This window comes from Poecilia mexicana, unplaced genomic scaffold (genome assembly GCF_051168715.1).
Source record: "Poecilia mexicana isolate PSO_F unplaced genomic scaffold, ASM5116871v1 scaffold_7, whole genome shotgun sequence".
Lineage (NCBI taxonomy): Eukaryota > Metazoa > Chordata > Actinopteri > Cyprinodontiformes > Poeciliidae > Poecilia > Poecilia mexicana.
The window spans coordinates 2,722,659-2,738,978 of NW_028263376.1; the positions used below are offsets into that span (position 1 = coordinate 2,722,659).

At 39.5% G+C, this 16,320-nt stretch overlaps 1 protein-coding gene across 1 annotated transcript in view; it reads right to left on the reverse strand.

The window, feature by feature from the left end:
* itchb (itchy E3 ubiquitin protein ligase b) overlaps positions 1-16,320 on the reverse strand; it is a 58,535-nt gene that overhangs the window by 6,522 nt on the left and 35,693 nt on the right. Inside the window, exons 10-19 of the mRNA XM_088006878.1 lie at positions 16,019-16,193; positions 15,222-15,291; positions 5,754-5,838; positions 5,550-5,678; positions 4,529-4,601; positions 2,910-2,981; positions 2,649-2,737; positions 2,300-2,459; positions 2,059-2,192; positions 1-77 (exon numbers count right to left, since the gene is read on the reverse strand). The exon at positions 1-77 is cut by the window's left edge and continues 64 nt beyond it. Coding sequence (XP_087863004.1) covers positions 1-77; positions 2,059-2,192; positions 2,300-2,459; positions 2,649-2,737; positions 2,910-2,981; positions 4,529-4,601; positions 5,550-5,678; positions 5,754-5,838; positions 15,222-15,291; positions 16,019-16,193 — 1,064 coding nt within the window. The remainder of the gene's footprint in view (positions 78-2,058; positions 2,193-2,299; positions 2,460-2,648; positions 2,738-2,909; positions 2,982-4,528; positions 4,602-5,549; positions 5,679-5,753; positions 5,839-15,221; positions 15,292-16,018; positions 16,194-16,320) is intronic.

Consider the following 16,320-nt stretch of genomic DNA (forward strand, 5'->3'; position numbering starts at 1 on the left):
GGGTGGATATTTCTCCAAGCATTTCCTTATCAACTGAAAAGAACATTTCCAACCCACACTCCTCGATGTCATTGTCCCTGAAATGAGACAAAACAAACGTGTTTGGTCACAGTGGTATCACTGCTAGCTTTTCCACTCCACTGCTATCAGATGCTTTACAATGTGACAAACCAGATAAGTTTCTAAGACAAATTTTCGAAACAAGGGAATTTGGTTGTGTAGACCAGGGGTGTCCAAACTTTTTGCAAAGGGGGCCAGATTTGGTGTGTTAAAAATGTAGGGCAGCCGACCTTGGCGGACGTTCTTTACATAGAACAGCAATATATTTAAACAAATTTCAGCAAGCCATTCTGTGTTTTAAATTTGCTTTTTTATTTTAATTTCAGTGATCTTAAGCATGTCTTTTGGTTCATTTGAAACATGAATATAATATGCAATTGAATATTCACTTAACTTCACTTTTTTAACACTAACTTTTTTCTAACGGTTAAACAGAAGTAATTGTACTCTTGTGTGCAAATTACATTTGAAACATAAAAAAATATCTCACCATGGCAGTTCAATATTTACAGAATTTTTAAATAAAACAACAGAAATATGAGCAAGTAATAGTCATATCAACAAGTGCAGGGCTCATTTGAAATATGACATATTGGTAAATGTTGATTAGATTTTTAATTAAAAGTTTATTATTCTGGAATGAAAAATGAAAACTTGTCTGAATTTATGACTTATTTTGATCTTAAAAAACAAAATTTATTCAGAGACTTATTGTAAATGACTTGTCTGCATTAATGTGATACTGAGATCTGGACTGCAGCACATAGGACAGGTCTGGCTCAAAGGCAGTGGTACTGATGCGCAAGATGTCTCGTAAGTGAGAATCCGTTATTTAAGTTCACAACTGAGAATGTCTTCTCACACAAATACGTCGAGAAGAGTTGCAACCCGTCCCGTATTTGACTGTTAAATGTGGCGTAATGTATTGAACCGAAACGGTACGCGATTTGTTCCATATTCTACAAATGTGTATATGTAATAATAAAGAAGTGGTCCCCGGGTAGATTATATAGTAGGCTGCCCCAGTCATTGTTTCACTCATGGTGTTACGATATTGCGCCCAACTGCTTTCTGGGTAACACAGACCAACCCCGACGCGCTGCCGCAGCAGTCCCACTCCCCCGACCCCCATGAGACTAGGACGACGCGTCCCTTATTTTGATTTCCGACAGGTGGCAACCCTAACGTCGACCCAAACAAGCTTAGCATTTTCTTACCAAACCAAATCTCTCGAAACCTGTGCTTATCCAGCTGTCGGTAAAAGTTCGCGAGAGAAAGCTGCTGGTGCCGACCGCGGCTCTTGCGTCACTCTGCAGCTTAGTGAGCTCCAGCTGCAAATGGTCTGAGTCACACGGGCTGCTACCCTCTAGAGGGTAAATGAGGAACAGCATTTAGTATGTAAGATACGCCCTATGCAGGTAACAGTACTGCTACCCAATGTATTAATTCTACGTGCGGGCCAGACGTTATTGATTTGATGACAGAGGCTGCGGGCCGAATGAAATTTGACCACGGGCCGCATTTGGCCCCCGGGCCGGACTTTGGACATATCTGGTGTAGACTAAGATGGTGCATTAAGGCTGTTGTAGATACAGAAAAAAGTAGTAAATTTCTGCCACAAAAGAAGACTTTTTAGATCTCAGAAATTTCTGAGTTTGAAAAGCTGAAAATTTACTAGAAAAAAAAAAAAAAAACAAATCAAAGTTTGACATCAATCACAGAAAATTTCTAGAGAAAAGTGGAAATTTCCAAGTTTAAAAAGTCAAAGATTTACAACTTCTTTTAGGAGAGTCTCATGTTATTATTGAATGATTCAATCAAAAACCATTTCTGAGTTCAAACAAAAATTATTTCATATCTTAGCTGCTTTTCCAATACAACCACAAATATATCTGACTTTAAGTTGAATAAAACAGACATTTAGACAGCTTAAAGTGCCGACTTGTATTTAATTAATTTTATTAATCTTAAGAGCTAAAATGATATGATCACACTCACTTAATCCACATGAGGGAGTTATAAAACTCAGGATCTATTGACTCCAGATCGTTGAGTGTCAAAGGTTTGTTGAGCATCCGTTTGTAAAATGGCAGAGAGAAACCAGTGTCGATGAACTTGCCGTGGAAAAGAGCCTGAGGGATAAAAACAATTGAATATTAATCCTTTTTTTTTTTCAACAGACCTCTACAACTATTCCTAAAGTTTTTTTTAATGCAATGATGAAAAAAAAAAAACTAACCATTGCAATGAATCGTCCAATGAACCTGAAATACTTGAGGTGGTCGGGGTTGATGTCTGAAGCAGGGTTGATTTGGAGACCATAGTTATCTTTACCAGCGTATTCAAACAGGCAGTACATGGGGTTCAAAACCTCATGAGACAACAAGAAGAACCACTCCCTACAGGAAAGGACAGAGAGGGACAAGTCCAACAAGGGCTTTTGTTAAGACACAGTCCAATCACTGGAGAAAATCAGAGAGATGAAACAAAAAGTCAAACTTATGAGCTTCTTAAAGCTTCTGAGATGACAACATGGAGTTAGCGAGAAAGGTGTGGCAAGAATTAAGTTCTCAGTCTCCTTAACTTACCTGGCAACGCCTCCGTAGTCAAGGCCTTCCTCTCCTGGGAAGATGATCCAAAGCCTCCTTCTCAAATCCTGAGGGTTAATGCTCATTATCTAAAATAGACAAAAAATAAATAACTACAATTCACAATGGCTTGTTCAATTATCTTTTTTTTTAAATGACTGAAAATTAAATGACTGGTAATTAAAGGTTATTTCAGCAGAACAGCAGCTCTGTTTAATTCCACTTGAACAGTTTGTCTGATTGAATTCATTGCAAACATACCTGCTGGAAAGAATCCTCAAAGAGGTTTTTCCTCGTTACTGTGATTTTAACATGCTGAGGCAAAGACAGTTGCTGGAAAAAAATAAAAAAAGAAGATTTTTCTAATTCTGAAAAAGTATGATCTACAAATGTAGATCTTATTTACAGATCATTGTTTTAATAACTTCAGACTAGGGTGTAGTGATACAATAATGTCATGATACACGATATTCTGCTCACGATACGATATATATCACGATATTCTTCGATTGATGCGCTTCAATACACTTATGATTTTCTGAAAGATTTTAGAGGGACAAAGTGATTTTGTTGATGTTTTGTGTTCCATAGACTTGGAACACAACAGTTTTCAGTTGGATTTAATTAACTGAAAACCGGTTTAAAGGATTAATAACTACACAATACCTGGCTCTGATTGGGGAGGGAGGGTAAAATAGTCTTTAGGACTATGGAAAAAAGGCTTTTCTACCTTAGCTCCCGGAGTTAGCCGTGGCTGTTTACTACTAGCTGCTGGGGGAGTGGCTCTGCCTCACCCCGTAGTGATCGAATCCTTGCAGCTGCGCAGCACCGCCATTCCCCTGCTTGAATCTCTGAGTAGATGTCTCTAAAACTGCCAGGATCTAATTATTCTCCCAGTCTCTGATACTCTTTGTCAGTTACTAATAAGAATGATTGATCAGCCATCGTCATCATGGCAATCCTCACTGCGCCGCAGACTCCGGCTGCGGATTTCCCCTCTTCGTCTTCTAGCTCAAAACACAGCGCCGCTGCCATCTGCACATTCATTCTTCAGGTAGTCCTTTATATACAGAACAGAAACCACTAAGCTAAAAACAAATTACGAAGTGGATGCCACCGATCGGTCCAATATCCAAACTTTGCATTAATTTCACAATCTCACTGCTTTTGCTGCTACTCCGTTTGCGCTGCTACTCTGTTTCCGCGGAAACGGAAGATTTTGTTTCTTAGCAACAAGATACAGCCCATCTTTATTTGTTAAAGATTTAAGATTTCTAAAAACAAAGGAATCTAATGTTGCGTTTCATTTTTACGTTTGGAAGCTCATTCCCTTTCACATAACCGGAAAAGCCAGTTTTTGACATTTCTCTGACATTCGGAAAAACATGGTTTACTTATTTTAGCATAACTCCCCTTTTACTTGGTCTATTAACATAATTTGAAAACTGGTGTATAGTTTAAAATGTGCTCTTAAAGCACAAGTTGAAAGTGAGACTGGCAGAGGCGAAGACTTGCTGCTACACCATCACAAATCAGAGAGGTAAAAAAGACACATACAAGTCTATGGACCCCTTATGATTTAATGGATCAATACTCGCGGATGAAAAATTGAAACCTTCCGAGGGGGAAAGATATCTATGCATATTGTAGAATTGATTTAATTATACAGCCCTACTTCAGACTGCATCTTATTTATAGATTACACATCCATATTAGTGGGATGAAATCTAGTCACCCCAATCTCAACACTGCAGCAACTTAATGACAAAGTTGCTGATAATATTACCCTCATCATTTGGTAATATTCCACACAGAAGTACTTCCCAGTGTGTTTACAGTAAATACCAGTAAAGAAAACATGGTATCAGTCTGACTCTTACCTGGCACCAGAATTTGAAATACTGAACTTTGGCTTTGAAGTCCCGAACATAAGTGATCCGTGGTCCATTTTCACTATGGACAATAATAATAATAATATTATATCACATGTCAGTGTGTATTAAACAAAAATAGTTCTATCAGAATAACTGAGTGGTGTGCAAGTGCTTGCTGTTGACACCGCAGAATAATAGAGATTCTTATTCAAAACTGTTTAGAGCAGGAGTCATTAGGTAGGGGCAACCTGCTCAGGTTTCTGGGTCAGGATGTTAGCAGTTCATGTCAGCTCATTTAATCATTCTGTGGTTTTACCAAACCTGTTTGGCCACAACATGAAACACACAACAGTCATAAATACACCTGCTTCTAGCTCATGAATGTCAATGTAAGAGAAAACAAAAAGAAAAAGACAGGAGTAGAGATGGGCAATTATACAGTTTATAGTTATCACTTTAAATAAACATAAAATAGAAGTAATTGTGATCCATTTTGTGCTGCGTAGTGACAAAACTCAATGTTTCTGGTGACCTGCAAAATTCAATAACCTATAAATTCCTTGTTAATTTTTTTAGTTTGTTTTTATCAGAGCAAATTTGTGTGGATTTGAATGACAATTACTATTGGTTTTAGCTGTCAACACAACGTGCCAAATCTTAAATGTCAACCTTTTTTCAGCATTATTTTTTTTCTGCTGCACTAAATTAATAACTAAATAAAACCTGGAGATGTAGGTAGCAGAATTGTTGTATAGCGGCAGAGCAGCTAGCATATTAAAGAATTGTCTTTTTGCCTTCCAGCATTGGACGCATGCTCAAAATTTCCGGATGTAAAAAAGATAACATGGAATGCGTGTAAAGTGTGCATCTACATGCAATGAACCGGTCTGACCGCTTCTACAGGGCAATATGAAACATTTCCTCTTCAATATTTTTGTATTTTTCTTTAGCTAGGGTTGTGCCCTTCATGAATAGGAAGGCTTACATTTTTAGGTCAGAATGGAAAGTAATGAGGAGGAAAACATACAGAGAGGATTTTCCCGTGCGAGGGTCAATGTAGGTGGTCGTTCTCCTGTTGTGGTCTACAAAATAAGGAATGCCATCCACGGTGAATCTCATCTCCCAGCCTTCAGGAAGCGGCTTCTCGTTCAGTAATCTGAAAATGAGAATTGTTTAAAGATGTTTTCAGGAAAACAAAACCAAAAAGATGGGGCTGAATTCCCTCTCTCACCCCTGCGTTCGAGGGTCCTCCCACTGAGTTGAGCGGGTCTGGTGATGGACAAAGTAAACTCTTCCGTTGCCATCTGTCCTCTTTTCTGAAGGGACAGAAAACATATCTGCATGCATTCATTCGCTCCTGCTGCAAGTTGTCAACTTAAACTGCTTAAACTAAATGCAAACAGGTTTTCAAAAGGTATTTATTAAGAGTTGTTAATTTGAGTAATTATATCGACTAATTTAGATGTAGACCAATGTATAAAACATGACAAAAAGCCCAGCTTTTTTTTATACTCTATTTAACATTACAATGAAACATGCACAGAACTAGGCGCACTGATTCATAGTTGGAGAGAAAAGGAAAACATTACAAGATGTTACACATAGTTAAGCTTCCTTGTTCTTGTATGCCAGCCATTTAGACCAGCGTTTGTTGTAAGAATGTCCTTTTATATGTAAAAGATATGTTAGTTTTTCCATAGAGTGAATCTCCTCCAAGACTTCCCGCCAATGGTCCAGCTGGGGAGGAAGTTTCTTTAGCCAAGACAGTGTAATAGCTTTTTTCTTGCAATTGATATGATTTTAAAAAGATACTCATCTTCTTTTTGAAACACTTCTCCAGATATCAGCCCCAGCAGAAAAATTCTTGGGTCTTTGGGGATGGCATACCCCCAAAATTATCCCGGTAGTCTGACAGATTCCATCCCAGTAAGGTGCCAACTTTGGGCAGGACCAAAATACGAGAGTATTCACATTCTGATGGCCACATGGTCTCCAACATTGCTGTTCTTCTCCTCTACATCTACTAATAATGTGAGGTGTAATAAAGTATCTAATTAAGCACTTCCATCCAAATTCCTTTCATCTTTTAGAACTGGTAGATGTTTGTTGTGTCACACACATTGAAAGCCAATCACCCTCTGTAATTTTTACTCCCAATTACTTTCCCATTTTGACTTAATATTCAAGGTGTTATTTCCATTATGTTTCTGCAACTCCTTATATAGTTTGGAAAATGTTTTACATGAGAGTATAAGAATTTGTACAATGTTACTTTCTGGAGGAACACCTTTTTTCATTTCGGTATTGTAGCAATGTCTTATCTGAAAATATTTAAATAAACCTCTGTTCTCAAGATTAATCAATTTTCAGTTGCTCAAATGTTTTAAAGGCGTTACCTGGCACAAAGCTACAAGTCCTCCATCTTTCCAGCCTAAAGAGTCCAACTCTCCTGGCCGAAAGTTTGAGTTACGGGAGGGCCACATCAGGAGTGCAGTGAAATCTGCCAATTTGTACTCATCAATCACTTCCTTCCAGATTGACGATGTGTCTTCAAATATACTATTCCCATTTTTGTCCATAACTACCTCCCAGGCGTGTTTGGGGTTGGACCCCACCCTGCCAAAGTTCAATCTGTTTCCATCCAGTCTCCATTTCCAGGGAGCACCAGACAACCATAAATCTTATAATAGAATTCCCTTAAATTTGGAAGGGCCAGACCGCCCTGGTCTCTATTAATTTGGAGTGTTTTAAATTTTATCCTTGGTCTGGTCCTGGACCAAATAAATCTTGAGATTCCCAGGCATGGAACCGTGTGTTAGATATTCTAATAGGCAATGACATGAAAAGATATAAAATCGAGAAAGCAGATTCATCCTCACCATTTCCATTCTAGCTGTGAAATCCAACAACAATCTTGCCCAGACTGTCAAGTCTTTTTGCATGGTTTCAGTAAGATTACCAAAGTTCAAACTAAATAACTCACCCAAATCTCGGGAAATAAATAATCTTAAGTATTTTAGCTTTTTGGCATCCCACTTAAGTCCATAGGTCTTTCTTATAAATTTACTAGGGGAGTAGTTAAGTGTGAGAACTTGTGTTTTTGTGATGTTTAAACTTCAGCCTGATAGTTGACCATAAGTTTTGGGAGCGTTATATTTGGATTTTGGAGGTATGTGACTACGCCATCTCCAAAGAGGCCAATTTTGTGCTTTATATTTGCAAAACGAACACCCTTTATCCCATCATCCTCTCTAATAGCCTGTGCCAAGGGTTCAATGAATATTGCAAAAAGTGATGGACTTAGGCAACATCCCTGGTGGGTTCCTCTGTGTAGTTGGAAGCTATTCGTTAGGTGCCCATTGATTTTTTACCCTGGCCCATTTTTCATCATAAAGTAACCGCAAACAACTAATAAACTGATTATTAAACCCCAGACACTCTAGTGCCTTGTACAGAAAAGTCCAGTTGACCCAATCAAAAGTTTTTTCTGCGTCTAGGTTAACTAATGTCACGCCGAGATCCTGCTTTTTGGCTTGAGCTAACATATGTAATGTTCATCTTATGCTGTCATGAGTTTGTTGGCCTTTGATGAATCCTGTCTGGTCTTCATGTATTAGATCTAACAAGTAATACTCCATTCTCCGAGAGATTATTGATGTAAAAAAATGTATAATCAACATTCAGAATTGAGATTGGGCGATATGATTCGCAGTATTCAACCATTTTCCCTTCTTTAGGGAGGACAGATATTACAGCCTCTCTCCAAGATGGTGGTTTCTCTGTCCTACTCAAAGTCCAGTTAAAGTACTCAAGCAGGACAGGGGAAAGCTCCTCCCTGAACATCTTGTACCATTCATTCATTTGGAAACCCATCACTACCTGGGCACTTATTACTTTTCAAATGTCCAATAACCGTATCCAATTTTTTCTGGGTAATGGGAGCAGATACCTTCACTTGGATCAGTCCAAGTGAAGGTAGGTCCAAAGTCGGGCTAAAACTATTCGAGTAATTTGAGTACCTTGATTATTAAAATTCCCCGTCTCAAAGCTTCGTTAATTTATGTTTTATTAGTTAGTGCAGAGTGTTCTGGCTGGAACATTATTTGCGGTGCACAGAGCTCTGAATTCCGCCTCCGAGTTGTTGACGAAAGCTAAGTGGGGATTTTATTCATTGGTGATAATGCCTGGGTTTTCATTGTTTTTGGGGGACCATTAAACATCCTTAAAATGAATGGCGCGATGCCTTGACTACGGCAGCCTCTCTCCTCTGGGCGCTGCTGGTTCAGAGCGAATGGCGGGAAGAGCACTAAGGAGTATTTATATAGGTGAGCGGATAGACTGAACACGGCGGGCAGCTGAGTAGCTGATGGTCACAGTGCAAGTGTAGCTATACGGACGAACTGCACAATAAATTTCATATCACCCCGGTCTCAACAAACGAGTGGCGGAAGTCATTGTGGCTGGTCGATGAGTTTCTGAGTGTGACGAATGAAGGTGCCGTAAATATCCCGTATTGTTCTCACCCTCTGTTCTTACCTTCGTCCCCTGGTCTACTGGTTCCCGGACCTACATTCGTCTGTCCCCTGGTCCATTTCCTCCTCTCCACCCCCATCTTACGTTCGTTCGCTCACCTGCCTCCAAGCCACTAAATCCAGGTGACATTTCCCATATTCTCAAACCCAAAGCTTGACGGGTATGGGGCAAGGTAAGAGTTCATCTATTAAACTCACTGAAGATGAATACATAAACTAAAAGCTGGAGTATAGACATTTTTTATAAGCGTATTTGTGAACCTGACTATTATTAAATTGAATATAATTTCAGATCTCTGTACAACTTTTCTTCAGGTTAACTTAGAAAGTGAGCTATTATTGTTACAGGTTAGTTTTCTAAACTAACCGCTAGGGATGCTCAAAAATTAAAAATTGGACTGATATTGATATCTGATAGTAACACCGGTGTTATGGAAGATTTACCAATATTTTATTTTATAATTTTTTTTATCCAATTACTCGATTAATTGTAAGAAAAATCGATAGACTACGTGATTACTAAAATATTCGTTTACAACAGCCCTCGTCCAAAGCTGCCAAATAATTGTCAGTAGCAGTTATGTTAACTGGTTCTCAGGCAGAGTATAGTGTTTTAAAGTAATTTTCAAAGGTCTTATGTATTTTCTCCATGTCGTAGGTTAAATTACCAGTTAAGGATTCTCTAATTTTGGTGATCGAATGTTCAATTGGTGTTTACGAAGTTGTCTAGCTAAGATTCATGTAGCTTTTGGGCCTGGTTCGTAAAATGTTTGTTTGGAGAATCGTAATTTTTTCTCAAGTTCCTCAAGTATCATTCTTCATTTATATCGTTTTTAGTTTTCGTTATTTGTTCTGATAATTCTCCATCAGTCATTTGCTGTTTTAATTCTAATTTTCTCAATGCGTTTTCCAATTCCTTGTATTTTAACCTTTTTATTTTTTTTAAGTTAAGCAGTTCTAGAAATACACAATGGATTCTGGATGGAAGTGGAAGACCGTGTGTCTGACGACGCAGTCAGTCGATGTGAACATGATTGGATTTATGATAACAGGTTTTCTGCTTATTGGAGTTGGCGGCTACCTGGCTCATCGGAAATTTCGGAAGATGCCGGCGTCCATTTTGACCACTCCAAGGCTGCCGGGTATGGTTGATGGGATCTGCAGAGCGAGCAACACTCAGACTGAGATGATACGGGAGCTGAGCTGCAGACTGGGTGCGATCCTGGAACAGGACCATGGCCGGACAGCGGATCTCGGACTCAGAATGGATATAGTGTGACCTTGGAGAACATTGTTCACTTGGATCAGGCGGGAGACCCTAAATTTGGCTGTTTGGATTTGCCATTGAGAAGCACCAGCGAGACTTTCAAGGAAGGCGGTAAACTGATGTCAGCTTGACCTAAACAAATTTCTGCTATCGGAATCTGGCTCCCCGGGCTGGCCTTGGCTAGCCAGCTATCCTCCCCTGGTTGTTATGTCTAAAGAAGGTTCTGTTCTGCTGCCCCTCCCGAGACCATCTGTGGGCCCTGAACTGATGAGCTGGTGGTGAACTCCGACATCATACTCACAATCACGGGTTCATTGTCTGACACACACATAACTCACATGAGACCCATATGCACGTCACACCTCCTCCTCATACCCGGCTTGTTTTGTCTATATGTGCCGAGGTTTTCTTTTTCTTCATCTCAAACGCTGATCTGCAAAGAGCAGAGCTGTTTTGTTTCCTCTCCTCACCTGATGTTTTTCTTATTTTTCCCATTTCCTCTGCAAGGCGGCGCCCGTCGGGCTGCGAGGCCTCAGCGAACTATCCCCCTCTCTCCCACTCCCCCCCCCTCATGTTGTTGTGTAATGGATGGCTGTACTGGAACTGTAATTTTGTTGTCTTTCTGACTTCTTTTCCTTGAGCTCTTTCTTGATAGCGATATATTCTCTGCGTTTTTTTACCATCTCGGGTGCATAATTGGAGGCGCGGTATAGAAGGAAAAAGTGATAATTCTAGGGGCCCTGACCAACAGGGGGCCCTCCACAAATTATTTTTGTTCATAGAAAAAAAAAAAAAAAAAATCAAAAAAATCTGGGCCCTGTCGATTACAAAATTAATCATTTTATTTTCAAAGTTTGTTTTTAGCAGTAAAAATTTAATGTTCCCACTCCCAGATCAAAAGACACATCCATATTTGCCCTGAACCCCCCTATCTGCATTAAATGGTTCGTTCCTGTTTTGAGCGCTTCACAGTGACGCTGTTCAGCTGCAGACAGTGGAAGACACAAACGATTGTGGCAGTTACTATGCTGCTAAGAAAAGTTTTAAAATCAGGTTTTAAAAAAAATGAGGGAGAGAGAAAAAGGCAAGAGTGTTAATTTCTAACCCAGTTTTTCTCCATGAGAGGTGAGTAGACTGTGTGAGATTATCAAACATTTAGCATAGTTAGCTTAGCTACAAACTACTGTTTGCCTCCTTTTCACTAGCATTCAATAAATCAGGGGTGTCAAACTCAATTTCACCGAGGGCCACTGCAGCATATTGGCCACCCTCAACGGGCCACACTGACGGTACAAATCAGGAGTGCATCTCTGCTAAAACACACCCCAGACAAAAGGTTGACTTCTCTCATTCAGTTCTGTAGAGGCTTATAATGAGTCAATGGTCCAGGTGTGTTAGAGAAGGAAAAGTTACAGATTGTAGCTCTGGAAAACTAGACTTGGGCATCTCATGGTCTCTGAACTAAATGCGTCTTTATGACCGGGAACTGACAGTGTGTTGAAGAGTTATGGACCGGACGCTTTGGAGCGTCTGGTTAGAAAGCGCATTACAAACCTTTGGTTGAAATGGCGCGTTAAATTCAAGTTTCCATTACAGACCAGAGAAAACTAAAGAGAATGCAACGTTGTGTTAATCCATTTGAGGAGCCGGCAGCGGATTTAACAAATGGAGCCTTAGTGGCGCTCTGGAGGAGCTGCAGACGTAACATCTGTCCGTTTCGGAGAAGCGAAACCACGCAACAAAAAAAAAAAAAAAAAAAAGTCCTGGTAAAAGCGCACACCGGACCTCACAGGGTAAAACACTCAGAGTTCAGTTGATCTGTTTGGATCAGACAGATCCAACTAACTGATGAATTAGCGCAGATTTTTCTGCAGATGGGGACCAGGAGGAAGTTGTTCAGACCCCAGCGGGTGAAGTGATGCTAATTTAAGTGAAGTCGCTTAATTCAATTTATCAAAAGTTATTGGGGCCTCAGTCAGTGGTTTTTGTCACTACGGAGAAAAATGTAGGTGCATTTATCTGCTTAATTTGTGACGGGATCTGGATTCACGGTGAATATTAACTAAACCGCATAAAATGAGACTAAATAGCCGATGTTACTATGATTGTAATTTCACGGATAAAAATAGTACATGACCGATTTTTTTTATGTTGTCGGTCAAGATAACGGATAACAAAAAAAGTCTAGCGCGACCTGCTGCCCTGACACCAACTCACACATCTTCATTCACAGTCTTACTTGTAAATCGATGTTTCTTTTCTTGGACGTTTTGATGTTAGCTTGTCCATGTCTCAGCTTTATTCGCTGGGAAAATCAATAAGCAGCTTGAGGTGACTCTGCTGCTCTCTAGTGGCGAGAAGCCGTAATGTTGGCTGGTAACAATCGGAATGCATTGTGGGAGATGTAGTTTGTAGTCAATTCGTGCTCAAAACCTATTTTAAGTCAATCATCGGCCTATAAAATGGTGGGGCGGGCCACATAAAATGACATGGCGGGCCACATGTCGATTGTTGTCAGATTATTTGTCTCATAAACTGCTACGACATCGTGACAGCTTTAACAAATATGGAGAAAACATTTTTTATTAAAGCTATGTACTGCAGCTTGAATAAAATGCAACTACATAGCATTTTTGAGAAGTCTGGATTGCTTTATGTGTAGTTGCACATTGCTTTTGACTGTTGCTCATGGGGAGACATTTCAGTATCTAAAACTAATAGAAAAAAATTTAAGCAACCTACTTGCATACTGGATGTGGACTGTTGGATGTTAAATTCATGAGCAGTAAATTTTATCAGTAAAATAATGTAAATAAGTAAATAATATTAGCAGTAAATATCAGTATTGAACCAAAGAAAGCAAGGCAGATGCAAGCCTTTAAAATTGTGATGGGTCAAATAGAAAGTATTTGTCAGATGGAAAGTATGATCCTATACAGTGCAGCACTATAATTTTTAATTTGTTGCTAAAGTAAAATTATGAAGGTTAAAAAAAAAAAAAAAGTTATCCACCACTGAGTAACTTCTTTGGAACGCCGTTGGCCCCCATCTAGAACCACCCCTAGGCTGCAAGTCCGGATCTGCCATTAATACATTAAATGATCACTGAGCAATGAATTCATAAAATATATCAACATTTCAAAATAAAACCCACAGAAAGCCCTAACAAACCTTTTAAAGTAGGAAATATTTATGTATTTACTGTTAATCTATTTGTATGATTTGTTCCTTAAATGACCACTTGTATTATTTTGGCTGATATTATACATTAAATAAGCAAATAAACCAGTAAAAGCACAATAAGAAGCTTACTCGTAGCAAAATGTTCTGTACCATATCAGCCTCAGGAGATGATGGAAGGATGAAGAGACGATGTCAAGTTCTGTAGGTTCTGCAGTTCCTGTCCTGATCCATTCATACAGCAGCACACTGCACCATGTGCACCATGATGGACACATTTTTTTTTTTTAATTGCCTGTGTTCATACTTACCGACATTCAGCCTAGGATTTGCGTCTTCCCTCGCACGTCTGTATCTTTGTGAGAGGTTTTACTTCCAAGGACGGTGGAGAATTGGGTCGAGGACGTTTTAAGACCCGGGTTGACAGCATCTCACAGTGACTGCTTAGTGTCCATCTCTAGGCAACCGTGACAACAGCATCGGTCCGTAGCTTACTTTGGAGTCCTTTCTACATTCCGCCACGACAATTTAGTTGACCTTAATATTTCCTGTGTTTTATTTTGGTCATAATTGTTACACTTAGTGTTGATGTGTGTGATAGGCGTGTCTATCGGACAGTTATATAATACGGAACAACCCGCGTCCCGTATCAGTTCAATACGAGACGCAACATTTAACAGCCAAATACGGGACGATTCTGTATTTTAAGGGACGGGTGGCAACCCTACTCAGAAGCGTCTCAATATATTATGTGGTGGAGTTCCCCTCCTGACCTTCTGGCACCCCAAAGACACGTACGTTGTTTCTTCTGGATCGGGACTCTAAATCAAGCACTTTAAGCTGTGTTTTTCTCTGTTGCTCGATGCAGAAGCTCAGTTGCTTCCCATTTCCAGTTCTCCACTTGATGAACGCAGGTTTCCGCCTCGTCAACCTGCTCTGTCAAGCTCTGCACCTCAGTGGCAATACTGTGCAGCTTACCGTTGATCTCATGTCCCAGATGGTCGATGTTTTGTTGTAGCTTTGCATTATCCCCCTTCATGACAGTCTTCAAATCTTCAATAGCCATGCAGTAATCCCTCCGAGTCCATGTTCGTTCCAGTGCTCTCAGCTCCCACACTAGCCACGTTGTCGCTAGCTTGATTTGAACACGTGTTACAGCTTTAGCAACCGGGATGCTTTTATCCTGAGTTTTGGGCATCTTTATTGATTTTTTTATGGCTCAACATGTTTCTCCTCCAGTTCATAAGTTATTTTGTTGAGACACTGAGCATATTAATGAGTTTTGAACGAGAGTTTTTGATATTAAGTTGGGAGAGAGGCTCTGACGCAACCATCTACTCCATTTGCTTCCGAAAGTCCTCGTATGGTCTCAGCCCATCTTTTTAAGCCACATTTCTATGTGATTACTATATTTCTGTATAATTTTGCATGAGTTAGTTTTTTTATATGTACATATAGAAACAAATTAAACTTTCTGGGCTCAGCTTCAGACGTCTAACTAAATATTTCTGACCAGCCCTTCTTAATATCTGTTCTTTCGTTTTCCATCAAAGTTCTTTGAATCACTCAGAGCATGAATGATGTTTTTCAAATAAACCCATCTTGACTTTCCTAAAAGGATCTGGGCTGTATACTGAATTTAACTTTAAAACCTGTTATGATGGGTCAATGTTCATGTGCCTGATCCATTGAAGGGCTGTGGCGCCTTTAAAGAGCTTACCCCATCCAGCAGGCAGAGGGCCGAGAGGATCAAACTCTTTATTCTGAGAAGCTGCCGCCTGGTCTTGAACCTTCAAGGACAAATGTTGACAAAAAAAAACAAAAAACTGAATTTTACTAAAACTGGATAAAATTGTAATGAAGCACAAAAATTTCCAGGGTTCCATTTGATTCTGTGACACAAATTTATGTACAATTATTAAGTGCTGGATCAAAATCTTGCCCAGAAATCTTTTTTTTTTATTTTATTTTATTTTTTACATCAGACAACAGAGAAGCATGACAACATGTGGAAATATATTTATGTCATTTAAGTTGCTTCATTGTATTGGTGAAGTAAAAGTGGTTGAGGAAGTGGTTTTGAGGTTGTGTAGAGATTTCCAGATCAAATGTTTATTAAATGAAATGCTGCCTTAAGACCACAGAATCACAGACACTGAATATCTTTGCTGCACTTTCTTCCTTTTTTTTAAGTCACAAGTTGTCTGAATTCACAGTTTGTGTATTCAGATATATTTTAGATATGGATATTACTTAGAAAATTTATTCATAACAGATTTCACTAGGTTCACACTACACAAAGCTCATGATACCAGTGTAATGTCTTAAAGACATTTTTTCTTTCTGAAACTCCTGACAACATGGTTCCTCTATTAACCATTTAACAACGTTTTTAAAAAACAAAGCTCGGCGGGGGAAAAAATGCTTTTCTTCCGCTTTTGAGGTTTTGTTTTTTTTAAAAAAGCGAAACTCCACATTCCCTCACTTGCCCATCTCAGGTTAAGGAGGAAGTCTTACCCCATAGATGAACCTCTGGTTGAACTGCTGCATGGCCCCCTGCAGCTGGCTCTGCTGGTGTTGCCACTGTTCATAGTTACGCACCGTCTCCACCGTGGGCCGCTGCCATGTGGTAGTTCGCGTGATGTGATCAACAAAGTAGACACGGCCCATCTGATCAAAACGACGCTCCCACCTTTAGACATGCAAAAGGGAAACGTTAATTTCTGCAACACTTGAGAAAATAAAAAAATCGTTATATGGAGAAATGGGAAGAGGCAAGTTCATGGAAATCACCAGAACAACATGAAGAAACTTGGAAA